The 25,447-nt window shown below is 36.5% G+C and overlaps 3 protein-coding genes across 3 annotated transcripts; all 3 read left to right on the top strand.

Moving 5' to 3' along the window:
- The first annotated feature begins 1,610 nt into the window (after positions 1-1,610).
- On the top strand, positions 1,611-4,112 carry LOC120267606 (alpha-terpineol synthase, chloroplastic-like). The gene is made up of 6 exons (XM_039275281.1): positions 1,611-1,865; positions 1,971-2,241; positions 2,349-2,724; positions 2,798-3,155; positions 3,236-3,487; positions 3,569-4,112. The coding sequence occupies exons 1-6, from the start codon at positions 1,623-1,625 to the stop codon at positions 3,863-3,865; spliced, it is 1,797 nt and encodes a 598-aa protein (XP_039131215.1). The 5' UTR covers positions 1,611-1,622; the 3' UTR covers positions 3,866-4,112.
- Positions 4,113-10,535: 6,423 nt separating this feature from the next.
- LOC120266745 (alpha-terpineol synthase, chloroplastic-like) lies at positions 10,536-12,744 on the top strand. The gene is made up of 6 exons (XM_039274407.1): positions 10,536-10,724; positions 10,816-11,089; positions 11,199-11,571; positions 11,646-12,003; positions 12,103-12,321; positions 12,403-12,744. Exons 1-6 carry the CDS (start codon positions 10,536-10,538, stop codon positions 12,742-12,744), a joined length of 1,755 nt encoding a protein of 584 aa, XP_039130341.1.
- Positions 12,745-21,930: 9,186 nt separating this feature from the next.
- On the top strand, positions 21,931-24,387 carry LOC120267512 (putative receptor-like protein kinase At4g00960). The gene is made up of 8 exons (XM_039275187.1): positions 21,931-22,174; positions 22,254-22,295; positions 22,373-22,507; positions 22,736-22,890; positions 22,986-23,196; positions 23,291-23,528; positions 23,603-23,753; positions 23,831-24,387. Exons 1-8 carry the CDS (start codon positions 21,973-21,975, stop codon positions 24,155-24,157), a joined length of 1,461 nt encoding a protein of 486 aa, XP_039131121.1. The 5' UTR covers positions 21,931-21,972; the 3' UTR covers positions 24,158-24,387.
- The last annotated feature ends 1,060 nt before the right edge of the window (positions 24,388-25,447 follow it).

The following is a 25,447-nucleotide window of genomic DNA, read 5'->3' as shown; positions in this document are numbered from 1 at the left end:
ACATGGTACCACTGCATGCAAGAGAAAAGAAAATATCTGTGATTTTTTTTTTATATAAAAATAGATAAATTATAACTTAAAAGAGTTTTTTTTTTCACTATAACCATCCATTTTTTTAAAATTGTCAAAATAACTCTACCTAAAATATATTTACCAAACTAACCATAAAACCATCATAACAACAATCTTATCATTCATGTGTTTTTAAAATATAAAATATTAGGTATTTTTTTAAAAACACCTTTTATTTTTTAAAAAATACAAAAAAAATATTTTTATTTTTTAAACCATTTTCTTAAGTTATTATTAATAAATATTTATTATTTTTTTTATAAAAAACCAAAAAAATAGAATAATTTTTTAACTGGATTTATTTTAAAAGATATATTATTTTTAAAAAAACCAAAACTTTTTTAACGCCGAATATTTTAAAAATAAAGGGCGTTTTTGAAAAAATGCCACTAAAAAGTTTTGGTTTTTAAAAATAATATACATATATTAAAAATAATATATCATTTAAAATAAATCCAGTTAAAAAAATATTTTTATTTTTTTGGTTTTTTTATAAAAAAATAATATTAAATATTTATTAATAACTTAAGAAAATGGTTTAAAAAAATAAAAAAATATTTTTATTTTGTTTTTAAATAAAAGGGTGTTTTTGAAAAAAAATACCTAATATTTTTATATTTTAAAACACATGGAAACTGGATGGGAGTTGATGTGATGGTTTTCATAGTTAGTTGATAAATATTTTTGGATAAAAGTTATTTTGACAAATTTTTTTTAAAAAAAAGATGGTTATAGTGAAAAAAAACCTAACTTAAATTAAATAAAAAAATTGAAAATACAATATAACAAGAATAAAATCATGACTAGTGAAATACAACATTACAACACAGAAAAAAAAATTATGTCCACCAAAAAGAAAAAAGTTATATTAAACAACAAAGTAAAAAAATGAGTGAACTCCGTCAAATAATTATTTTAATAGTAAGTGGTTTATCCACCTTTTCAAAAAAAAAATAATAATAATAATAATAATAATTAATTTAATTTTATTTATTTTATAAAAATATATATATCAACAACTCTTTTACTTTTCAATGCGAGTGTTTTATCTATATTTAAAAATAATAATAAATTATGAAACAATATTTTTATAATAAAAGAAAAACATCCACAAAGAAGTTGTAAATGTTGATATATCTCTTTTTGTTTTCATCTAGTTGCCTTGTCTTTTACTTTAAAAAAATATATGGTTTTTATTTTTAGTTTTTATTATTTTTTTTAATAAGTAGATAAACTACTTCAATTAAAATAAACGAGAAACAACAACAAACATCTCTAACTCGGGGAAAGAAAAGAAAGAGATAGACCACTAGGTGTGGTACTCAAGCACAATACCAAAACAATAATCAACTACAAAAGAACAATTCGAGGAACAACAGGCTTCCTCACGGCCGACAAAAGCAGTAAAATATATAACTTATTTATTTAAAAAAATGCAAAATATCGAAATCACACTTTTGCCCCAAGAACTGACCTCTCTCCCCCTATATATATATATTCTCACTGTGTCCCAAGCCAGCCTGGAACAAGTCAATCAACTAAAAAGAAGAATGGCAAGCCATAATTACCTTCTTTCCTGTTCTAACCATTATGCTCCAATGAGCATGATGATCAGAATGCCATCCGCTGCTGTAAATAATGGCTCACTTGTAACTCGTAGAGCTGCCACTAATTGCTCGTTCACCGCCGCCACCACCCCCTCGCCAGAGCCACCTTTAAGGCGGTCTGCTAATTACCAGCCGAACCAGTGGGATTACAACTCCATCAAGTCACTAGACAGTGACTTTGATCAAGTGATCATCACTGCTGAATAATAATTTCTTCTTATATATATGTTCTTGCATGCTTACGTGCATGATGCTATTGTTCTTGTAATAATTTATGTGAAATTTATTCAGGTTAAGGCACGTACAACAATATTGTTTGCAGAGCTGAAGGAGGAGGTGAGATCTTTAATCAAGCAAGAGAATAAGTTCGTAGCGCGGCTTGAGTTGATTGATGATATTGAACATCTTGGTTTAGAACATCACTTTGGAGAAGAGATCATGGATGCACTTACTTCCATATCTGCCAAGAGTGATCATATCTCAGTGGTCATGAAGGAAGACCTCCACCCCACGGCTCTGTTATTCAGATTGCTTAGGCAGCATGGTCTTCATGTCTCTCAAGGTATATATACACATTGAAAACAAGCTCCACATGCAGGTTGTTTTCTTAAATATATGTGGTTGGTTAACTGGTTTTGGGTGATCATGTTTAATTTCATGCATGCGCAGATGTATTCAGTCATTTCAAAGATGAGAAAGGGAGTTTCAGAGTGTCTCTTCTTGAGAAGGATGTGCAGGGATTGTTGAGTTTATATGAAGCTTCATTTCTTGGTTTTCATGGAGAGGAAACACTAGAAAAGGCAAGGGATTTCACTACTAAACATCTTGTTAATCTTATCCCATGCATGCATCCACACATGAAGGAGAAAGTGCAACGCTCACTGGAACTTCCATTACATTGGAGGATGCGGAGGTTGGAGGCGAGATGGTATATTGACCAATATAAGACGTCAGAGAACATGAATCCAATTTTGCTTCAATTTGCCAAGCTTGATTTCAACCTGGTGCAGAGCACACACCACAAGGAACTCCAGAAAACGATAGAGTGAGTGTGGTAATTATTCACTTTTCTATAGATGTCTAATTTATATAATTAACTTTGTTTTGTGTTTAATCAGGTGGTGGAAAAAATTGGGACTTGGGGAGAGAACAAGCTTTGCAAGGGACAGGTTAGTGGAGTGTTTCTTTTGTGCGGTTGGAATTGTGTTTGGTCCACAACACGGGTTCTGTAGAGAAGAAATCACAAAAGTCATGGCTCTGATAACAACATTGGATGACGTTTATGACGTTTATGGATCATTGGATGAACTTCAGCTATTCACTAAGGCAGTAGAAAGGTGGCAGTGTGATGGAAGTGAAGAGCTGCCAGAGTACATGAAGATATTCTACAATTCTCTCTACAACACTGCAGAGGAATTGGCTAATAAAATTCAGAAACTCGAGGGATGGGATTGTATGCCATATATTGGAAAAGCGGTAAGTCCTTAAATTCTTCTTCTAACCAAAGCAGAGAGCTAGTGATTGACTTGATTGTTTTTTTTTTCCTTGTACTACAGTGGGCAGATCTATTCAAAGCTTTCTTAAGAGAAGCAGAGTGGCATTACAGTGGTTATAAACCAAGGCTTGAAGAGTACCTTAACAACGGTTGGATATCAGTGTCAGGGCATGTTATATTGGTACATGTGTTCTTGTTATCAGATCGACGAGGAAAAACAAAGGAAGGATTACAACACCTGATGAACTATCCAAATCTCATCAAGTCTTCCTCCATGATCTTTAGACTTTGCAATGATATAGCAACATCGGCAGTAAGCATGGGATGAACGAACTTAAAAGATTTCAACTTAATGCGCATGATAATTAACACATTTAATTCAATGAAATTGCAGGCAGAGTTAGTAAGAGGTGATACTCCAACATCCATGCACTGCTATATGAGCGAGTACAACACGACTGAAGACCAAGCACGTAGAGAAATATGGAATCTAATTAGTAAATCATGGAAAGAACTCAATGAAGGGCTTAGTGATTGCAGTCCACTATCACTGTTCTTTGGTAAGACGGCCATGAATCTTGCAAGGGTGATGCATTGTGTATACCAGCATGGTGATAGCCATGGGGCTCCAGATCAGGACAAGGAGAACCAGATCAAATCTCTCTTCTGCGAGGCTATGAAGCTCGAGTAACACATTTCCTTGTACGAACATAAGACACTTAATAATCATTTAATACTCTAGCTTTATCTTAATAAGATAAATATATGAAGAAAAATCAATAAGTGTATCTGTGTGTATGTCGTCACCCTCCGGTGCCTACGTCATCTCTTGGTTGATATTATCTCTTGCCTCGGCAAGTGTAATGTCTTTGTTTATGTTCTCATCCCTTGTAATCATTTTTTTTTTTTTAATTATTCTCATAGTTGGTAATTAGTTTTATCACTTTTAGAAGAAGAGCATGATTACCAACAACTATTGGTGTGTTTTGTGATTTTGTCATGCAGCAAATGGGTCAGCAGATCATCTGTTATTTTTATGCCTCATGGTTGATCACATAATGGAACTTTTTTACACGGATATTTAGTTTATCCAAGCCCCCCTGATTCTTTGCAACAATGGTTAAATTCAGACGATTATTCTGAGAGAACACTGTAGACGGTGGCACTATTGGAGCTTGTTGTTTTCTTTTTCTTTTTCTCCGCTTTTTGATGATTTGTTGTTCATAGTTGTCATCCTTATTTCTGTTTTTGTTTTCATTTTGATGAAGCCATTACAATTATTCTAGTTTTTTTTCTTTGTTAACCTTTCAGATTTCACTACTAATGGATTGCTATATCTTTTGTGTTTGTATTTTTTTTATCATCATTAGTCTTTTGTTTCTTTGGATGGTTTATCATTTTTTTTTTTTGAGGTAGGGCGACAAGTGCCAATTTTCAGGAGTGTATGCGGGCGGAGGAATTGCCACAACTTCCTCACCCTCTTGAAACTGGGGAGCGCGATCAGAGGAATCGAACTCGCATCTCTCCCAATAAGGGGACCTGAAATACCACTAGACTACAAGCATGTTGATTTTATCATTTTTTTTTAAATAAAAATTAAAAAAATTGTAATCTATTTCCCTCCCGAGCTTTGGGTTGAGTTTAATCCCCTCATTTAATATTTGTTATGGATTACAACTCATCCACATTTATTAATATATATATATATATATATATATATATATATAAACACTTGTAAACTGTATTGCTGCCATCATTTTTATCATGTGCGTGAAGGCGTGAAGGGGTTCCCCAACAAATTGTGAAAAATTATTTTATTTATTGTAAAAGTCCTTACTAAGGGAAGTTGTACACGCTCTTTCTGTTTTATGCTTGTTTGTTGTGTTTCATTTTCAATAAATCTGCGATTTATCCATTTTTATTAAAAATTTTTGTACACGCCCCTTTTCGAAACACAGACAAATGTACAAAACATATGACTCGCGGAAGAACTGACAAATCCATGAAAAAGAAAGATCACTTGTCCTTGCATGACACAAATTTCAACACCTGAATCATGCACGCGCTAGAGGCCAAAATTTTTATTTATTTATTTATTTATTTATTTAAGCAATTAACACAATCCACCTGACACACGCTAAGTGCTCACCCAGACCTAGGAAGGCAATTGAACCTTCAATCTTCTATATAACAACTAATGACAGACACTATACTAGTCATTTAGTAGAAGGACATCCTCGCACACAAAAATATAAGTGGACTAATAAATTATAAATAAATTATTTTAAAATTAATAAATTATAAAACAATATAATAATATAATGTGATTTATTATTTAAAATTTAAGTGAAGTTCTGGTTTATTATTTAGGAAAAAAAAAGTTATGATATGATAATCTTTGATTTGAGAGAGATAAAATCCCATTTAGTATCACCGGTTCATTAAATTTTAATTTTATATATAGTGTTAACAAATAAAATGATTAAAATAATAATTTATTTTAAAAATATTGATGTGACGACCAAAACAGTAAAAATATATCATACTTGGATCTATGTAATTAGCTTAAGTTCCATAACATGGATGATATAGAAAACACCCATAGAGATTGAACGTCCATTAATAAATGTAAATTAGTAATTTTAAAAATTATAACTAAATTAAAAAAAAATTAAAAGATGAGTCAATTTGAAATCCAACAGGCGTGGTTGGTGGATGGGAAATGGAAGGATATATATATTCGTTGAGCTAGAAGATGTCCCAAGGACCTCACAGGTTTTTATTTTTGAAAAAAAAAAGTACAATAACCCATTAAACTGGTGAGAAAAGACCTCACAGGTCCATTCCTATAAAAATAACTTTAACTGTTTTAGATGCAAATAACACACCTGAGACCGTCACATGCACCTTTTAATGCTAGATGACTCGTATGAATTAGATGGTGACGTGTGAGGCCAACGTAGGATGTATGCTAGATTGTGAGGACAAGGTATACAGGAGGATTAATTTTTTTTTTTTTTAGTGCACTAAATTTTGAACTTATTTTTTTTTTCCGGTTACCAAATTTTAATTTGTATCATAAAAATTACTTAAGTTTGATTTTGTTTCACCAGGAGGTTACCCGTAAGTGACCACATCCATATTCCTGACGTAGATGCCGGAAAAAACATAGTCAGAACAGCTCGACATGTCCTCAGTCTGACATGGACCCTCCACGTCAACCGGCATGTCCACGTCAACAGACTTGGTAACCGTTTTAATACTAAATGAAACTTAGTGACCGAAATGAAATAACATAAGTTGTTCAATAATATGTCACACTTAAATTTGTCATGGAAATATATTTTGTTATTTCATTTCCGTCACTAAGTTTTCATTTAGTATCAAAACGGTAACCAACTCTGCTGACATGGACAAGTCGGCTGACGTGGACAGGCCGACTGACGTAGAGGCTCCATCTCAGACTGAGGGTATGACGAGCTGACTGTGTTTTTTCTGGCATCCACGTCAGGATGTGGTCACTCGTGGGTAACCTCCCGGTGAAACGAAATCAAACTTGAGTAACCTTTACGATACAAATAAAAACTTGGTAATCGAAAAGAAATAAGTTCAAAACTCAGTGACCTATCAAAAAATTAATCCATATATAGGATGTATGAACATGGTGTCACGTTAGGCGAAAATAATAGACGTGGATATGTTGTCGTCGGATGTTATATTTCACCGATTAATAAATTTTTGGGTTGAGAAGTCATTACCTGACTATTCTTAAATAGAAAGCGTTCGTAATCTATTGTTATAAAAAAAATAAAAAATAAAAAATAAAAAAAAGTGAGCAAGTTCATTTGCTAGCCAGTGAAATCACAAGTTAGGTTCTCCTTGATTGCTCTTGTTTGGCATGGAGGATATTTTAATGACCAATTGTGTGTATGTCCATAATCAGGGACGGAACCAGGACTCGATGGTAAGGGGGCTGAAACCTAAAGACAAAACAGAAAAAATTAAAAAAAAATAATAATAATCCAATAAAATGATTATTTTAAATGAAGAATAATATGCTAATATAACAAACAATTAAATACATATATTAAAAAAACATAAACTATAATTTAAAATTGTGTTATCTATAGCAAATATATGAGTTTTTCAATAATAAGAATACGTTTTAAGTTTGTATTTTTTTTAAAATATGGTAAATAAATTGTAAAAAATAACATATATATATATATATATATATATATATATATATATACATATAAGATTTTTAAAATTACTAAAATTTTTATATAAATTTTGAAATCCTAATAATTTTTAAAATAAAAAATGGAATGTAAAAAATAAGACATGCATCAAAGAGGATTTGAACCCTGGTCAAATCCTTGGTGGATAAAAATTTCAAAACCTTATAATTAACCCCACTAACCACTCAAGGACAAATATGTTCCTTGATTCTAGATGCCCAAATATTCTATTTTACATTAATTTAAGTATAGAAAAATCGAAAGCAATAAACCTTAGCATGAAAGATAGTCTCCCTAGCGTCGAGGGGGGGCTTCAGCCCCTGCTAGCCCCCCCTTGGTTCCGTCCCTGTCCATAATTGTGGCGTTTGTTGCATTTACAAAAAATTAATAAAAATTAAGAAAACCAAAAAACAAAAAACAAAAAAATAGGAATAGAGGTTGGGATAAAATTAGATTTATATCCTTAATACATATAAATAAATGCAATTAATATATAAAGAGGTTCGATCAGCTATCACTATTCGCTGAACAGTGTTACTGTTCTTATTAACAGTAGCACTGTGAAAAGTGGGTGCACAGTAATTTGACTTGGACCATTGGATCAATCTATGCACAGTAACTAAACAAATCTGAAACTCTATTTCTACTAGAACTACAGTAAATATATTATAAACCCAAACTAAACTACAAGATTAGCTCTAACTGTAGCTAAATTAATTCTACTGTGCATGCCTGTGGACATCTGTGAACGTCCACAGCCAACACTTTCTCATATATAAAATACTGAATAATGTTTAATTATTATTTATAAAAAATTTTAATATCATCCTTCAAAATAATTATTATAATCAAATATTTAAATTAACACTTTTATTATTATTTATTTTAACTTAAATCTTGACGAAAGACAGGTGTCATTTCACAATCAATTAACAGTGTCACTCTGTTCCCTCCAACTTGAGGTAGTAGAATTTCTTGACGGTAGAGTGCAGAAAATCTCATTCTATGTGGTATCCATTATTATTATTGTTATTATTTTTGAAATAAAATGAATAAACCACATTAAAAAAAAGTTGTTTGTGGTATTCATTGATTTCATTCCCATTTTAATAATACATTTAAATATAATTAAGTAAATATTATTATAATTCTAATTCCAATAATACCCATTCTTTACATCCAAATGACCTCTTGATCTTCGTAATTCAGGTAAGTCTCTGGAACTAATACTAAGAGAGGGATAGTTATAATACGAAGGAGATGTAACAAGTTGCCTATTGATACCTGCGTCATGTGTCACACTGGATCTGAGTCAGTTGATCACCTATTCATTCATTGCTCGTTTGCCAACCATGTGTGGGATTACTTCATTAGAATACTTCAGTTTCCACAGTTATCGTCTTCTCTCAAGGATCTTTGGGGCCGGTGGAAAACATGTTTGCATCCTGAGAGAATGGCTTTTGGGGACTTAGTAGCGAAAGCAATTATTTCGAATATCTGGATTGCTATGAATAATTGTATTTTCAATGCCAATGTTATGCATGCACATTGTTTTATTGTGAAAATTGATCGAATGCTTGTATCTTGGTGCTCTTCTATTGCAGAGGGACCTAGAGAGAAGCTGGATGAGGATATCAACATTGTCAGATGAAGTTTGGAGTTTCTTGGCCCTCGTGTGAAAGATTTCGATGTGACTCGGCTTTCAGAGGAGACGAATGACCTAAACACTGGCTAGCTAGGTCTTGAGCTAGTTGCTCTTTTGGGGGCTTTGGCGGCCCTTTTATGTTGTACTCTTTTGTTGTATTTTACCACAGCTAGTGGTTAGTGACTTTTGTATTTTTCGCTTTTATTAATTCGAAGTGGTTTATCCATTTTTTTTAAAAAAAAGTATTTCCTCATAAAATTCCAAATTACCTCTTGATCCGTGTTTTCTAAGAAATTATGATTTATATAATACATGGAAGTCTCCGCAAGCAATACAAGGATAGGGATGGTTAACCTGAAAAAAAGTATTCCATCCTAAAATTCCAAAATCTAGAACCTTCCCCATGATTTGATTTGAAAAAAAATAAATAAATAATTCCATCCTAACCTTCTTTCTCCAAGATGTGAACAAGCGAGTGCATCTAGAAAACACACACACTCACAAATAAAATTAATAAAATAAAAATAAAAAAAATTAACAAAAGCTGCATAACATCAGAACTACAGTTCCTTTGCCGCAGAACTGATCACACAATTTTTTTTTTTTGAGTAAAGTGGATAAACCACGCATTTATTAGGAAAATAAAAGCACCGAACAACAAAGCAGAGGCAACAGAAAAAGCGAGTCAAAAAAATAACAAAAGCGGAAAGCATGAGGGATAAAAAGGACGCTACACCGGCGTGTGCGAGTCCCACAACAAAAGAAAACGGAAGCAACAAACACCGACAGAAACCCCCAGTCTAAAACTGAGAAGACGAAGCACACCAAGAGGCAACAAAGGTCAACTCAATCAGACTCAGAGGGTTCACTCCTGAAGAAGCGTCTATATCTAGTTGCTGGCGAGATCCGCTGATCTGGCGCTCAGGAAGTCGAGAGAGCGCTTGACGGACTATATGGAATCACTGGAAACTTGCAGAGTAGGATCCCTAGCTACAGAACACCAATCAATAAGCATATGAGAAATTTTAAACAAGATTGCAGTTGTGGGAAGAAAGGTAAGATTGAATATTTTGTTATTCCTTTCCAACCAGATATTCCATAAAATAGCTCTAGTAAGGAGATCCCAGAAGGTGCCTCTATGCGCGTCCAGGGAAGGAATCCAAGTCAACCAAACTTGATCAAGCGAATTTGGAGTCGTAAGTAAATGTAGATTGTTCACATAGAACGCCCAGATACGGGAAGCAAATTCATAGTGAATCAGAAGATGGTCAACCGTTTCAGAATTGTTGTAACACAGGACACAGGTATCTGTTGCATTATGAAAGTTACAGCCATTCTTAACAAGGTTGGACAGAGATGGGGTCTATATATATCCTCATCAGCTCCCAAGCCAGCCTTGAGTAAGTTACTCAACTAAATGAGAAGAATGGCAAGCCATAATTACATTCTTGCCTATTCTAGCCTTTATGCTCTAAATGAGCAAGAAGAGAATGCCATTAACTGCAGTAAATAATGCCTCACTTGTTAAATGCAAGGCCACTGATCCCTCGTTCACCGCGGTCACCGTCAAGTCACCAGAACCACCTTTAAGGCGGTCAGCTAATTACCAGCCGAACAAGTGGGATTACAACTCCATCAAGTCATTAGACAGTGCCTATGTTCATGTGATCACTGCTGAACAATTTGGTCTTATTAGTTCTTAAGTTCTTGATATTGTTGTTGATTTTCGTACTATTATGTGCAAAGTTTATGCAGGTTAAGACACATGCAACAGTACCACTAGAGAAGCTGAAGGAGGAGGTGAGATGCTTATTAATCAATCAAGAGAACAAATTGGTGGCTAGACTTCAGTTGATTGATGATGTGGAACGACTTGGTCTAGGCCATCACTTTGAAGAAGAGATCATGCATGCACTTACTTCCATATCTGACAAGAGTGATCACGTTTTGGAAGTAATGAAAGAAGACCTCCATGCCATAGCTCTGTTCTTTGGATTGCTTAGGCAGCATGGACTTGATGTCTCTCAAGGTATAAATACACATTGAAAACTAGCTCCATATATACGCAGGTTGTTTTCTTAAATATATGTACTGGTTAACTGATTTAATTTGGTGATCATGGTTTCATGCATTCACAGATATATTCAGTCATTTCAAAGGTGAGAAGAGGAGTTTTAGGGTGTCCCTTCAGAATGATGTTCAGGGGTTGTTGAGTTTGTATGAAGCTTCATTTCTGGGTTTTGATGGAGAGAAAACACTGGAGGAAGCTAGGGATTTCACTACTGAACATCTTCTTAATCTAATTCCATGCATGCATCCACATTTGAAGCACAAAGTGGAACGTTCATCGGAACTTCCATTACATTGGAGGACTCCAAGGTTGGAGGCGAGATGGTATATTGACCAATATAAGAACTCAGAAAACATGAATCCAAGTTTGCTTCAACTTGCCAAGGTTGACTTCAACCTGGTCCAGAGCACACACCAGAACGAACTCAAGAAAATGATAAAGTGAGTGTGATAATTAACTTTACTAATAATCTTTCTAATTCATATAAAATTAACTCTGTTTCATGTTTAATTAGTTGGTGGAAAGTGTTGGGACTTGGAGAGAGAACAACCTTTGCAAGGGACAGGCTAGTAGAGTGTTTCTTTTATGCAGTTGGAATTGTGTTTGATCCACAGCATGGGTTCTGTAGAGAAGAACTCACAAAAGTTATGACTTTGATAACAATATTGGATGATGTTTATGATGTTTATGGATCATTGGATGAACTTCAGCTCTTTACTAGGGCAGTTGAAAGGTGGGAATGTGATGGGAGTGAAGACCTTCCAGAGTACATGAAGATATTGTACAATTCTATCTATAACAGTGCAGAGGAATTGGCTAATAAAATTCAGAAAATTGAGGGACTGGACGCTATGCCTTATATTGGAAAAGCTGTAAATCCTTGATTTCTTTTTGTAATCAAAGCAGAGAGCTAGTAATTGAATTTTTTTTTTTTACTACGGTGGGCAGATCTATGCAAAGCTTTCTTAAAGGAAGCAGAGTGGCATTACAGTGGTTATAAACCAAGCCTTGAGGAGTACCTTAACAATGGTTGGATGTCAGCGTCAGGGAATGTTATATTGGTACATGTGTTCTTGACATCAGAACAGGGGAAGACAAAGGAAGGATTTCAGCACTTGATGAACAACCCAAATCTCATCAAGTCTTCGTCCATGATCTTTAGACTTTTGAACAATATAGCGACATCTGCAGTAAGCATGGGATGAATGAACTTAAAAGCTTTCAGCTTTATGCGAATGACTATTAATGAGTTTATTTCTGTAAAATTGCAGGTAGAGTTAGAGAGAGGTGATACGCCAACATCCATACACTGCTACATGATTGAGTACAACATGACTGAAGATCAAGCACGTAAAAAAGTATGGAATCTGATTGACAAATCATGGAAAGAACTCACTGAAGGGCTTGCCAATTGCAGTCCACTATCACTTTTCTTTGGTATTGCGGCCATGAATCTTGCAAGGGTTATGCACTATGTATACCAGCATGGCGACGGCCATGGAGCTCCAGATCAGGACAAGGAGAACCAGATCAAATCTCTCTTCTTTGCGCCTATAAAGCTTGAGGAACACATTTCCTTATATGATGATCATGCTCATTTAACTTGGATTTGACTACCAGCTAGCATGCATTTCTTTATAATGTAAATGCCATAATTAGTTTCAAAAATCTAATTAATGTAATTTTTATTAAAAAAAAAAGTATATACATTGCAATATTCTCCTGCTAAGCATCAAAGAAAGGGTACAATTCATATCTAATGTTACAACTCCCACCCATAAGTCTTCCGTTTTGCTTCCCATAAGAACAACTAGGAAGCTCACCAATAGCATTCTCAAGGCACTTCTTGCAATCTCCTCCAGAGAGGTCTCTTGTACACTGAACCAAACCATGAAGCTTCTCTGATTCTCCAATCTCCAACTCTCCGGTGGCATACAGTAATGGTGAAAGATGAGCTGCCAGTGCTAATCTATGCATCAACTCAGTAACTTTCTGATGGGGGGACTTAAGGCTTCACTTAAGACCCCTTTCGGAAGCACTAACACACCCGTAGATGTTCCAATAACCTGTCAAGGTTAGTCTCCAAAACACATGCAAAGATAGGGCAATAATAGAGAAAGAAAGAAAAAACACACACAAACCACGACATAGTAATTACGTGGAGTTCGGCACTCTTGCCTACGTCTCCATGGGGGTCGGGAATTGAAATCCACTATGAAGAATATCTCCGATGGCTTGAACAACTCTCAAGCTCGTCTCAAGAAGAAAACAATAAGAAAATCCTGACTTATATATACCTCATCCCCAACTCAATGAGAGATAATCTTATTAGCATATATTATATGCTAATATATCCTTATATACTAACATAATCATATATGCTAATCTATCTATATAACATAAGTCAACATGTGACTAACATGCACATGCCCACAAAGCCACTCATAGTTATTTCTTATCATTGTTTCTCTTCACACTTTCATATTAAATGCCACAGAGTTAACGGATACATTGAGAGTGTTAGTCATGCAGAACTCGTTGCTATTGTCTAATTCACCAAAGAATTTATTATTCGAGTAGCGAAAGAGGCAAGCATCAAACCATATGGTGGCTTCCTTTTTGAAAGGACACAGTTTGCGGACATGGGCTTCTGCAGCACCGATGCATGTCGAGCAGGCTACATTCTTGAGATCACCACGGCAAAGAACAAGACCATTAACTTGATTATGGCCCTGGCCAACTGATTAGCAAGAGTATACATCAACTTGTTTAAGTTGTGTTTGAAGGTCTGGGAAACAGAATAGTCATCAGAGCTTGAGCATATACTAAAGAGAGGATCAATGCTGATGACACAAGGTAGAAGAAGAAGAGCTAATGAGAGGAAGAGTTTGGGATTATGATGATGCATAATGTGTGGAAATTGGAGGTAAAGAGCCGAAAGGAGTTGAACGTGTGGTTATATAAGTTCAAAGTAGAATTGTTTCTTGTCATAAAAGAAAAATAAATGTAGAGCTTTTTCAACGCAGTTGGAAACTTTCTTGCTGAGGGCTTTGGTCTAATTCAATGGTTAGAGGCAGAGGCTTATTGAAACTTTCAGCGGAGTTCTAGAATGAAACTTTACGGTTGAATCGAGGCCATGGGAAAGTACTATGACTGGGAATAGAGTACTATGACTTTGGTATGAAGTCAATATTTGCAAGCAAATGTGGTTGCCCTATGTTGACTAAATTATTTTCCTTGTTTTACCAATTTTTTTTTTAAAGAAGTGGATAAACCATAAATGCATTACAAAAGGGAAAGCAGAAATACAAAACATGCACACAACAACAACCTGGTCACCAGGAGTGAAACCCAGGATAGAAAGAAACAAAAAGAACAACAACAAAAGGAAGTAAAAAGGAGGAACAAAAATCATCCACGAACTGGATGGAGAGGAACAGAGGAGCTCAGACTAAGGAGGCGCCGTCAATGGAGAGTCATCTGGCTCACTTGCTGGAGCTAAAGGCATAGGGAGGACTGGGATCCTAGCTCCCATAAAAATGAGACTGCACTTGATCGAGGCGAGCTACTCCTTGAGTTTAGATCTAGCTGAATTAGAGGCTGCATTGATCCAAGCAATAAGTAAACAATCAATTTTACAAATAAGGGCATACACATCAACAACAACAAAAGTAAAGAGACCCAGTGGCTTAGAGTTATGCACAACCCCCCCTCTCCCCAACCCAACCCAACCCACATAATCCAAGAGGTCCAAGCCTCAGAAAAGGTGGTGGGAGTTGCTAAATGGAAAGCACAGTGAAGTAGGCTCAAATCATAGCAGAGTACAAACAATGAATCAAAAGATGGTCTACTCTTTCCTTTGTAGCATTGTAGAGGACACAGGTGTTAGTAGAAATTATATTGCAACCTCGATGAGCCAAATTTTCCTGAGATAAGATTTTGTTGTTCAGATCCAACTAGGAAAAAGCTTTAACTTTAAGTGGGCAAGGACCTTCCTAGAGGGTCTTGCCAAAGGAGCAATGAGCACCGCCATCATTGAGGAAATTGTAGAAAGATTTCACCAAGAAGCCCTTATCGCTCCATCTCCATGATTTAACACCTCTTCCTTAAGATAATCCATTAAGCAAAGGCAGCCTCAATAGAAGGAACTCCACCAAATTTGGATCCATTGTGAAAGAAAGAAGTTTGCGACTAAGCTGAGGGGATCCTTGCATTGGGTGAAAAGATTAGGCCATTTGTATTTCAGCATGGATCCCTCAAACCACTGATCAAACCAGAATGAGGTGTCTTTCTCGTCTTTGATGGAAACATCAATGCTACAAAGGAAAGCAGCTCTAAAAGGATTTAATCCTTGAAGTAGCATGAAAGAGAGAAATCGATCCTCCATTCGGCACATAATTGAAGGTAATGATCTCGGACCAATAGAGATTAATATAAGTGGAGAATTTCCACCATCATTTTCCTAATAGAGCCTGATTAAAATTTGCTAAATTAGGAATGCCTCATCCACCTTAGTCTTTAGATTTAAAAATTTGTCTCTATTCCACTAACTGGTATTTGGGTCTGGAGATATCCCAACCACTACATAAGAAATCACGCCTGATGCTTTCTATATTCTGATGCACCCATTTGGGTTTGTCAAAGATATACATCCAGTAGGTAGGCAAAGCAGAAAAAATTGCGTTGATCAGAATGATACGGCCCTCGAGAGAAAGAGAGCGATTTTTCCAAGCCGCAAAATGATTGTTAATAGAATGTGTAAATTTATGCCAATCTTGCTTGTGGGGTTGTCTACCTAAGAAAGAGACACCAAGGTAGACAACTGGGAACTGGTCCACTGAATAGTTAAGAGTTAAGGCATCAATCTCTACAGGAAGAGTACCAAGGGCAGTCAATATAAGTAACTTTTCTAAAAATTGACCTTCAAACCTAATACTCCTTCAAAACAGAGCAGGGTTAATTTGAAAATTCTAAGGTCCTCTGGCCCCCCGGTTGTGAGTAGCAGAAGATCATCAACATACTAAAGATGATACATACTGCTGTGAACACCAAGGGGAGCCCCTGACAAAACACTAAAAGAAAGTACATGAGATCACATAGCGTTAAGAACATCCGCGACCAAGACAAAAAGAAGGGGGAAAGGGGGGAAGGGTCGCATTGCTGGAGACCACGCTAATAACGGACATAACCTGACGACGAACTATTGATGAGAATAATGGCCTTGGAAGTAACCAGGATGGAATGGATCCTGGAAATTCAAGGAGAGCCAAAACCCCTAGCAACTAGAATGTCCAAGAGGAACCCCCAATCCACCATATCAAAGGCTTTAGAGAAGTCCACCTTAAAAATTTGGCTATTCAAGTTACGCTTTTGGATACTAAAGATCAGTTCCTCTGCAACAATGATGTTGTCAATGATACTTCTGTTAGTGTAAGCCCTAGCTCCAATACATTGTATGAACTCTTATTATTCGGATAATTATTATGAGACATCGTTTTATCTATTATTATTTATGTGCATAGTTAATAAGATAAAATATTTTTGAATATTGGTTCTGCTCAAATTATCAAATGCGTGATTTGGATAGTAAAACCTTGAAGCATAAACTAGAACAATATTCTAAATGTCCCTAGTCGATTATTTTCATGGGAATGAAATAAATTAAGACTAGTATGCCTTTCGTGAGATGGCCTTGTTTTATGGGTCATAGGATATGAGATATCAATCAAAGGACATAAATACATGTTAGGGAACAGTGTATCTGGATCGATCCTCTCTTGAGAACACTATATGGTTGTAAAGTCATAAGTGTTTTTCTCAAGAAATTCTTGTACTCGAATCCTTCGACTTGAAATCACTATGGGTCTCGGATGAATTCTTACATGCTTTAACTTACGCCTAACATCATTCGTAACTGAGTGACAAGTACGGGTATGTTTGGGCATGTCACGGTTCATGCTGAGAGACATGAGTGAAGTGAAGGGATTGTCTCTCTCTGTAGAGAGAGTGAATATCACCGGCCACTAGATTGGTAAGACTGAGTAGTGCGTGGCCACGCCCAAGGGAAATGATAAGAGTTATCATTTACTTGACCTAGTCAGTTCACTAAAAGATCAAGAAATTAATTAGCATTAAAATAAGGGTGGCTTGCTCCATGCCTTATTCTAATTAAGATATTCAGTGGCAAAGGATTGTATGAGGTTGCGATAGGTTCCGTTAATTCTCAAAATTGACCTTCATTTAATATTGGGTAATCGTATCATCTTGCTAGAGAATAATTATGATTTATGAGCGTTAAAATTGTTTAAGCTCATTGCCAATGTTAAATGGACTTACAAGATCGTACACTAAGAATGTCGGGATCAAGGTTCAGTATTTGTTACTTATTGGACCACCTATTTAGGGCTTTGGTGAAAAACCTAAATTAGGTGGAGTGAATAGCTTCTTCGTGTTGGGTCTTATTAAGTGTTGATCCAATCTAATCGATTTGGTTAATTTAAATGGTTTAATTAATCAAGTAAAGAAGAGATTCCTAATTTGATTAGGAGTGAAGGGTTTTTTCATAAATTAAGATTTTGGGTTTCTAATATAAATAGGTGGTCTAACCCTAATATGAAAAGAAGGAAAAAAAAAATAGAGTGATTGAGAGATTGTCTCTTAAGAAACCCTAGCCGCCACCCACTCTTCTCCTTTGGCCACCGCCGTCGGATCCCACTGCCGGAACCCGCCGCAGCCACACCTACAGCCCCTTTTCTCTTGAATCTTGGGTGCTTACTATTCAAACCAAGAAACAAGTATTGTTTCTTGAGGTACTAGCATACCTATTTGATTTCCAGAGGCGTTCGTGTGTACGTGATAGTAGAGGGGAGTCGCGATTCGCAGTCCCTTTCGATTTTGGGGAAACAAGGGTGCGTTCAGAATCGTCATCAAAAGAAAGGTATAACTTTTAATTATCTATTTATTTAGAATTTTATCCTAGTTCTGGCATGCGCTAGGGTTTTATCATATTTACTTGCTATTAAAAAATTTTGTTATCCACTACGTTTTGGCATGTATTTTTCGCATGATAATTCCCTTGTTAGAGTGATAAGAACCAAGCAACTTCAACCCTTAATGAAGGCGTATTGGACGTTGTCTCCTAAGGAATTAATCACATGACCAAGTTTGGTTACCAAAATCTTACAAATGATTTTCAAAATGACGTTGATTAGGCTAATCGAGTGGAAGTCCCCAATCTCAGCTGTGCCATTCTTTTTGGGAATGAGGACAATATTAACCCAGTTGATGCATTCCAAAATTCATCTTCCCTTCAAAAAAATCAATATAGAGACATGTCAAATCTGGTTGGATCGTATCCCAATATTTTTGGAAGAACGCCAAAGGGAACCCATTAGGGCCTGGAGCTTTATCAACCCTCAGATTGAAAGTCTCTCTTTTAATTTCTTCCAGAGAAAATGGGACTTTGAGGTCAATATGAGTTTTAAAATTGAAGAGATGGGACCAATCGGCTAAAAAAGGAAATCCCTTTTAGCTCTAAACTGCAGATGGAAGTGATTGGTGAAAGTCGCCCGAATATCCTTATCTCCCTTTAGCCATCCACCTGTCGAGTGAATAGGTGTAAAACATGACCGACTGGCACTTAGCTTCTTTGTCCCAAGGTGTTCCAGGGTCTGTTCATGTTGTGTTTCTTTGTTTCATTTTGCATATTGTAATTATTTCTTCCTATTATTGTGTTTATTTTTATGTTGTTGTAGTAGTTTGTTTGTAATAGTTTTTTTTTTTAATGAATGTGGTTTATTCATTTCTATAAAAATTTTGATGATATAATAATAATAATAATAATAATAATAATAATAATAATAATAATAATAATAATAATAATAATAAGTTAGGTAGAATGTCCTAGTGATATCCACTTTGTAAAAAAAAGTTCAAAGAGGTCAACTTTTTTTTTCGTAAAAAATGGATAAACCACTGGCATTAAAGAAAAGAATGAACAACTGAGAGGTTACAGAGGGACAAAGAGGAGGACGAGAGGACAATGGACAAACAGAGGAAAGGAACACAGATATAGGGGTCCACTAAGAGGGGAACAAAATCACATACAACACAAATTACCCTAAGAGCATACAGCCAGGTTGAGAATGCCAATAGAAGGGCTAGCACTTGCATCATTGGCCATGGTAAGGGACTCCATGAACTCTAGACTGTGTTGCGCAATTGCCATGAAATCCTCCATCTTTGATTGCTTCCCTTTAGTACTTCAGAAGTTACACTAGGCCCATATTTTTTCATGGTTGAGCGAGGTGGTTGAGCTAGCTATCCAACTTCCTTGTTCCACATTGAAGATGGCTTTTTCTATCTTACACTGTGCCTGGTACCTGGTTTGTCCCTTGGTGGAAATAGGGTCTTCCAAGCAGAAATCTAGCATCAATTTTCTAATGGTTCTCTCAATTAAACTCTAATTCAGAGTCCTCAGTCACAAAGTTTTCCTCTTCCTGGTCTCGAAGTGGTTCCCGTACCTCAACCTCCATGGAAGGGTTCCCCATAGTAAGCTTGAAACGGTCACCTTCCACGGGGAAGTCTCCTAGGGTTTCCTCCAACAAGTGATTGCCCTCTAGGTCCTCAAAGGGATCCCCACTTGAGTTTCTAGACATGGGTTCAGGTCTCTGAGTTTATCAGCATGTTTCTTTGGTCATTGACCAAAAGCCTGAGACAAAATGCCCTTGATTGCCCTCCATTTCTGAGTAAAATTACACTCTTCTGCTGGTTGGCAAGCGAAAATAAAATTTTAACTCTTACTAACCTTGCCAAGAAAGGCTGCAATGTTTAAAACACCACTGACGCTTGTGTTTTATGTCATACAAACTCAAAAACAGTGGACCACCTTCTACTCCATTGTGATTTCTCTGGACGTATTTGGAGTTTTTTTTAAACATAATCTTAACTTCCAATCTCTCCCACATTCCCCACAAAGCTTTGGACTACTTGGATTCCATCTTTGAAAGCGCGCTAGGGTGCTATCATGGACCTTCTTTCTAGAGCAATTTTCTGGAATATTTGGCTTGAAAGAAGCAATCATATTTTTAACTATAAAGTTCTTCCTCCAGTTTCTATTATGTTTAAAATTATTCACTTGCGACTTGTTTAGATTTCTGCAGCTAGAGACTAGCCTCCCAGTGACTATCCAAAATATTAAGTGCTTTCTCAACTTCTTGAGTGCTAGATTGGCAGATTTCGCCACCAACACTTCACCTCAACTTCGAAGTGATCTTGTTTTGCCTGATTAAGTTGACCTCTGTTGTCTTTCTGTGTGCTTCGTCTTCTCTGTCGCTGTGTGTTTATTTGTTGTTTGTAGTCTCTAGGTGTGCAACATCCTTTGTGATGCTCACCTAGTCTCCTTTTGTGTTCTGCTTTTTCATTGTTTCTACTATCCTTTGTCTTTTTCTCTCTTTTGTTGCTATTTTCCTCTTTGTGCTTGTTTTTGTTCTCTTTTGTTTAGTACTCATTTGGTTTTTAATAAATTCGTGGTCATCCACTTTATTAAAAAAAAAAATGCCCTTGAGAGAGGCCCTGGGCAAATGGGGTTTGGAACCATCACAAAAATCATCCTCAGACCTCGATAAGCCATCAACAATGTTCTCAAATAAATTAGAGAGGATACGTTAACATTGTCATTCAAGGGTGAAGTAGGCCTAGTAATTAGCCCAATTTCAATAGATTTCACGGGTCATTTAACAATTGCAGTTGGCTGAAGTTGATCTTGACAAACTGGCTGAACCAATTACGGAGTCTGAGACAACCATGATCAGATTGGGCTCGGTTGCAGGCTGGTTTGGATTTGACTGTAGCTGATCTGGCTTAATCGGATGCTTGGGCTCAGCAGTCTGCTTTGAATCCGACAAATGCTTGGGAGTCTGGTTTGGCCCAGACATTTGAGTTTGAGACCGATCCGATTCAGTCAAAACCTTTGAGTTAGCTTTAGTTGAATTGGATCCCTTGGCCCCACTCCCCAGCTCCACACAGGTCCTCTCCCCAGAAGTATGCTTGGGATTTCAAAAGTAATGTCCACATGGTCAACAGTCAAATTAATGTCCGCCTGGAAAAACTCTAGTTACGTATCGAAGGGGTTACAAGTCTTGCAAGAGGACTTGTGCTATTATAAGAGTCTCTTATGGAAATTGAATGCAAACCACCTCAAGACGGAATGCAAGCCAGACCTTTAATTTGTAGTCATCTTCTTCTTCCCATAAGTGAACACAATGAGCAAAGATACAATGCCTTCTTGCTGCTTCCTTCTCATCGCCATCATCTTCTCGTGCATCCCACATATTTTTCTCTCTGATGCTGCTCAAATTTGCTCTTCTGATTCGAACTACACAAGCAACAGCACTTTTCGAAACCAGCCTCAATCTTCTCTTCACCTCCCTCATCTCCAACACTCCGGCCACTGGCTTCTACAATGACACTAAAGGTGACGCAACAGAGCATGCCTACGGCCCTAGCGCTATGCAGAGGCGATGTCTCCATCGATGTTTGCAACAATTGTGTGAATTCATCAGTGCAACAAATAATCCAACTATGCCCACAACAGAAGAGTGCGATTATCTGGTTAGGCAATTGCATCCTAAGATACTCCAACCAGAGCTTCTTCTCCTCTGTTGACACTTCGGTGAAATATTTTATTTGGAATACCGGCAATGCGTCTGAACCTGAAAGGTTTAACAAATTGCTTGGGCAACTCATGTACGGCCTTGCTGTGAAAGCCTCTGGATCAACCCGTTTGTTTGCTATTGGCTCCGTTGACTTCACAAGCTTAGAAAAAGATCTATGGGTTGCTAATGTGCACTAGGGACTTGTCCAAGGAAGACTGCAACACGTGTCTTAGCAGTTATATCCCACAAATTAAGAATTTGGGTAATGGGCACCAGCAAGGTGGGGTCCTTCTTGGAATGAGTTGTTATCTGAGGTTTGAAGTGTATCCCTTCTACAATTTCTCTGCAATCAATGCAGACACTTCTCCGCCAGTTTCTTCTCCACCCGGTAAATCTTGCTTAATTAAAGCTTTTCAGGTACCAATCACAAACATTTTCCCTAATTCACCATCCATTCCTCATTGCAGATGCAATTGTAAGAACATCCCCACCTGTTTCTTCAGTGCCAGGTGCAGTATGCTGCCATTGCTTTTGAGGCATTCAAGAATCACATAACATAAAGAACTGTTATATACATTTCATGCAGGGAAAAGTAACAAAACTGCAACAGTTATTGCAGCTATTGCAATTCCTGCAGTTGCTGCAGTTGTGCTCCTGCCAGTCACCTGCTTTTGCCTGCGTAAAAGATGGGTGAACAAAAAGAGAGCAAAAAAAATCAATGGTGAGTTCTCCAAATTGTCTGCCTTGTACCTGATTCTTTTTGGTAAGCAAGAATTATTTTAAAAAAATTATATGAGCCAAGCTGCCATTAAACAAAAGAACTAACAGATGGCCACCAAAAAACCACAAAAAAGTATTCAAGGGTCATAACAAACAAAATTTTTTTCCCTCCAATCTGATATTCTGATGTTTAGAAATTTTTTTGTTTCAATCCATGTTTTGTATCCAGCCAAACACCGTCCTGTTGTACTAGATGGACGAGATGAACAAGAGCTCCCAGATGCAGAATCTTTATTATTTGATTTAGTTACTCTCAAGGAAGCCACTGATGACTTTTCTGAAGCTAACAAGCTGGGACAGGGTGGATTTGGACCTGTTTATAAGGTCAAAGTCTCTGCTCAAGCTTTTCTTTTTTTTTTTCTTTTGAAGGATAGTTTTTTGTGTGAAATGTTTTATACTGAATCATTGATTTGAAACAGGGAGTTCTGGATGATGGACAGCAGATAGCTGTGAAAAGACTGTCAGGGAATTCATCTCAAGGACTAATTGAGCTGAAGAATGAGGTGTTTTTGGTCGCTAAACTTCAGCACAGGAATCTTGTCAGGCTTTTGGGTTGCTGCTTACAAGAACAGGAGAGGCTACTTGTTTATGAGTACCTTCCTAATACCAGCCTGGACAAATTCTTGTTTGGTACTCACAAGGCACTTTTCAGTTTCAACATATTCGCATATTTTATCTCTAAATAATTACTACAGTTCTCATATAAACATTTGGTTTTATACAGATTCTGTAAGAAGGAGACAACTGGACTGGAGAAGCAGATACAAGATCATCGAAGGCATTGCACGGGGGCTTCTTTATCTCCATGAAGATTCACGTCTCAAGATAATACACCGAGACTTGAAAGCAAGTAACATTTTGTTAGATGGCGATATGAATCCCAAAATTTCAGATTTCGGTCTCGCTAAGCTGTTTGATATTGATGAAACACAAGGAAACACCAGCCAAATAGCTGGAACATAGTAAGTGCAGTGCATACTAATCATGGTATTTATAGGGCATCCCAGAGTATTAAAAAGCATGATTTGACATGCAGTGGATACATGCCTCCGGAGTATGTTCGGCAAGGCGTGTTCTCAACTAAATTAGATGTTTATAGTTATGGAGTGTTGGTTCTGGAGATCGTGACAGGTCGGAAGAACAGTGGCTTCCACGCATCTGAGAATGCTCCTGATCTTCTGACTTATGTAAGTACTGACACCATCACTTAATTAACATTGTAAAGAACAAATATGGATAACTGTTTGGCTTGTGAATTGAAAAGGTGTGGCAGCACTGGACAGGAGGAACGCCATTGGACTTGAAGGACCAGAGCTTAGATGGTGATGATTTCCGAACTGAAGAAATGCTGAGATGCGTACACATTGGATTGCTTTGTGTCCATGAAGATCCAACACAGAGGCCAAGCATGACATCCATTGTTCTCATGCTCAATAGTTACTCTTCTTCTCTTCCAGCACCTTCTCCGCCTACTTACTACTTTCCAAGCTACATGATGAACAGGGTTCAGTCAATGATAGATGAATCTTCTTCTCAAAAAAGTGAGAAAACTGTGAATGATGCATCGATTACTGAAATGGACCCACGCTAGTGGTTTTAAAGCCGTAAGTTCGTGTAGTCTAAGACAGCAAGTGTGACAAAAACTTATTTTTTCCTAAAAAACGTAGCCTTTCCCTTTACTGCTTCAGTGCTTCATGTAAGCAAGCGTTTGTTTTTTAATAAATAAATATGAATAGTCCCATGATATAATACCCGGGGGGGGCCCTCCCCCTATAATACTGTTTATGTTCAGTACTATTTATGTGTTGTTCACGGCCTAGGTGTGGGTCTCATATGGGGAAAATAGTGATTTCACCTCTGGTGTTATAGAGTAGGTAATTCTCCTAAGAGGTCTGTAAGGTACCGTAACTGGTGCACCTCCGTATCTGTCTGCCCCTTTGAAAATCCTTTAAATGGAGGACACATGTCGCCTATTAGTAAAAAAAAAAAATGTTTAGGCAAGCATTCAATGGATTAGTTTTTGTATGCTTGCTTTGATGCCATTGAGGTATTTAATTAACATAGTCCGCCTCCGCTTTCAAGCTATTGTTGGTCCTCCAAACTTAGTATATTGTTTTTTTTTTTTCTTTCAAACAAAGTGCATAAAGCACATATAGATTAATAAAAGATAAGGTACAACAAAGAGGGTACACAAGGAGAAAGAGAGGGAAAAGCAAAAATAGAGAAATAACTATTGGGAAAGGAAACAGAGGCGACCAAATCTTTTCCTACATGAATGAATAAGAGGAGCAATAATTGTTTGTCCAGAAACACAATTGAGATTAGAAAACATTACACAAACAACACAACAATTTTTAACGTGGAAAACTCCTTTAAAAGAGAAGGATAAAAACCACGGGACCTCACTCCAGTCTAAATGCAAAGCTCCACTATGCGTCAACAATGTCTACAGCAATCAAATATGTTCACAAGCATATCATGACAAAAACATGATCAACCCTCATAAAAGAGAAACACAAGGTTATGGAGAGATAAATTAAGGTTGCAGTTATTGCAATAAAAAACAACCTTCCTTACCTCGAGAAATGATCTCCACTGTTCAGAATAAACCTCTAAATGTCTTCTAAAACTGACCAAAAAATCAGGCAAATCAGACCACGGATGCTTTGCTGATCATGAAGTTAGATCAAACTCATCAAAGCAGAAATACAACCCAGAACTCCTTCCTTCAAAGAGCTCTAATAAAAAACCAGTTATCAAAATCAGATCTTCATTGTTCAGAATGAAGAACACTGATATGCAAACACGTCTACCAAAACTCAACTCGATCAGACTACAAATGATTATCTGATTGCTAAGTTGACGAAATTAGCTATAGAAT

The sequence above is a fragment of the Dioscorea cayenensis genome, chromosome 8 (genome assembly GCF_009730915.1).
Source record: "Dioscorea cayenensis subsp. rotundata cultivar TDr96_F1 chromosome 8, TDr96_F1_v2_PseudoChromosome.rev07_lg8_w22 25.fasta, whole genome shotgun sequence".
Taxonomy (NCBI): Eukaryota; Viridiplantae; Streptophyta; class Magnoliopsida; order Dioscoreales; family Dioscoreaceae; genus Dioscorea; species Dioscorea cayenensis.
Note: the sequence above shows the minus strand (reverse complement) of the source record. Positions and strands in the feature narration are given on the sequence as shown.

Bases quoted from the DNA above. Each gene is read 5' to 3' on its own strand.
- LOC120267606 (XM_039275281.1), top strand. From the start codon at position 1,623: ATGGCAAGCCATAATTACCTTCTTTCCTGTTCTAACCATTATGCTCCA. The intron at 2,242-2,348 runs GTATATATACAC...ATGCATGCGCAG, and splicing joins TGGTCTTCATGTCTCTCAAG to ATGTATTCAGTCATTTCAAA. The intron at 3,488-3,568 runs GTAAGCATGGGA...ATGAAATTGCAG, and splicing joins ATGATATAGCAACATCGGCA to GCAGAGTTAGTAAGAGGTGA.
- LOC120266745 (XM_039274407.1), top strand. From the start codon at position 10,536: ATGAGCAAGAAGAGAATGCCATTAACTGCAGTAAATAATGCCTCACTT. The intron at 10,725-10,815 runs GTGATCACTGCT...AAGTTTATGCAG, and splicing joins TAGACAGTGCCTATGTTCAT to GTTAAGACACATGCAACAGT. The intron at 11,090-11,198 runs GTATAAATACAC...ATGCATTCACAG, and splicing joins TGGACTTGATGTCTCTCAAG to ATATATTCAGTCATTTCAAA.
- LOC120267512 (XM_039275187.1), top strand. From the start codon at position 21,973: ATGTGCACTAGGGACTTGTCCAAGGAAGACTGCAACACGTGTCTTAGC. The intron at 22,296-22,372 runs GTGCAGTATGCT...CATTTCATGCAG, and splicing joins ACCTGTTTCTTCAGTGCCAG to GGAAAAGTAACAAAACTGCA. The intron at 23,197-23,290 runs GTACTCACAAGG...GGTTTTATACAG, and splicing joins CCTGGACAAATTCTTGTTTG to ATTCTGTAAGAAGGAGACAA.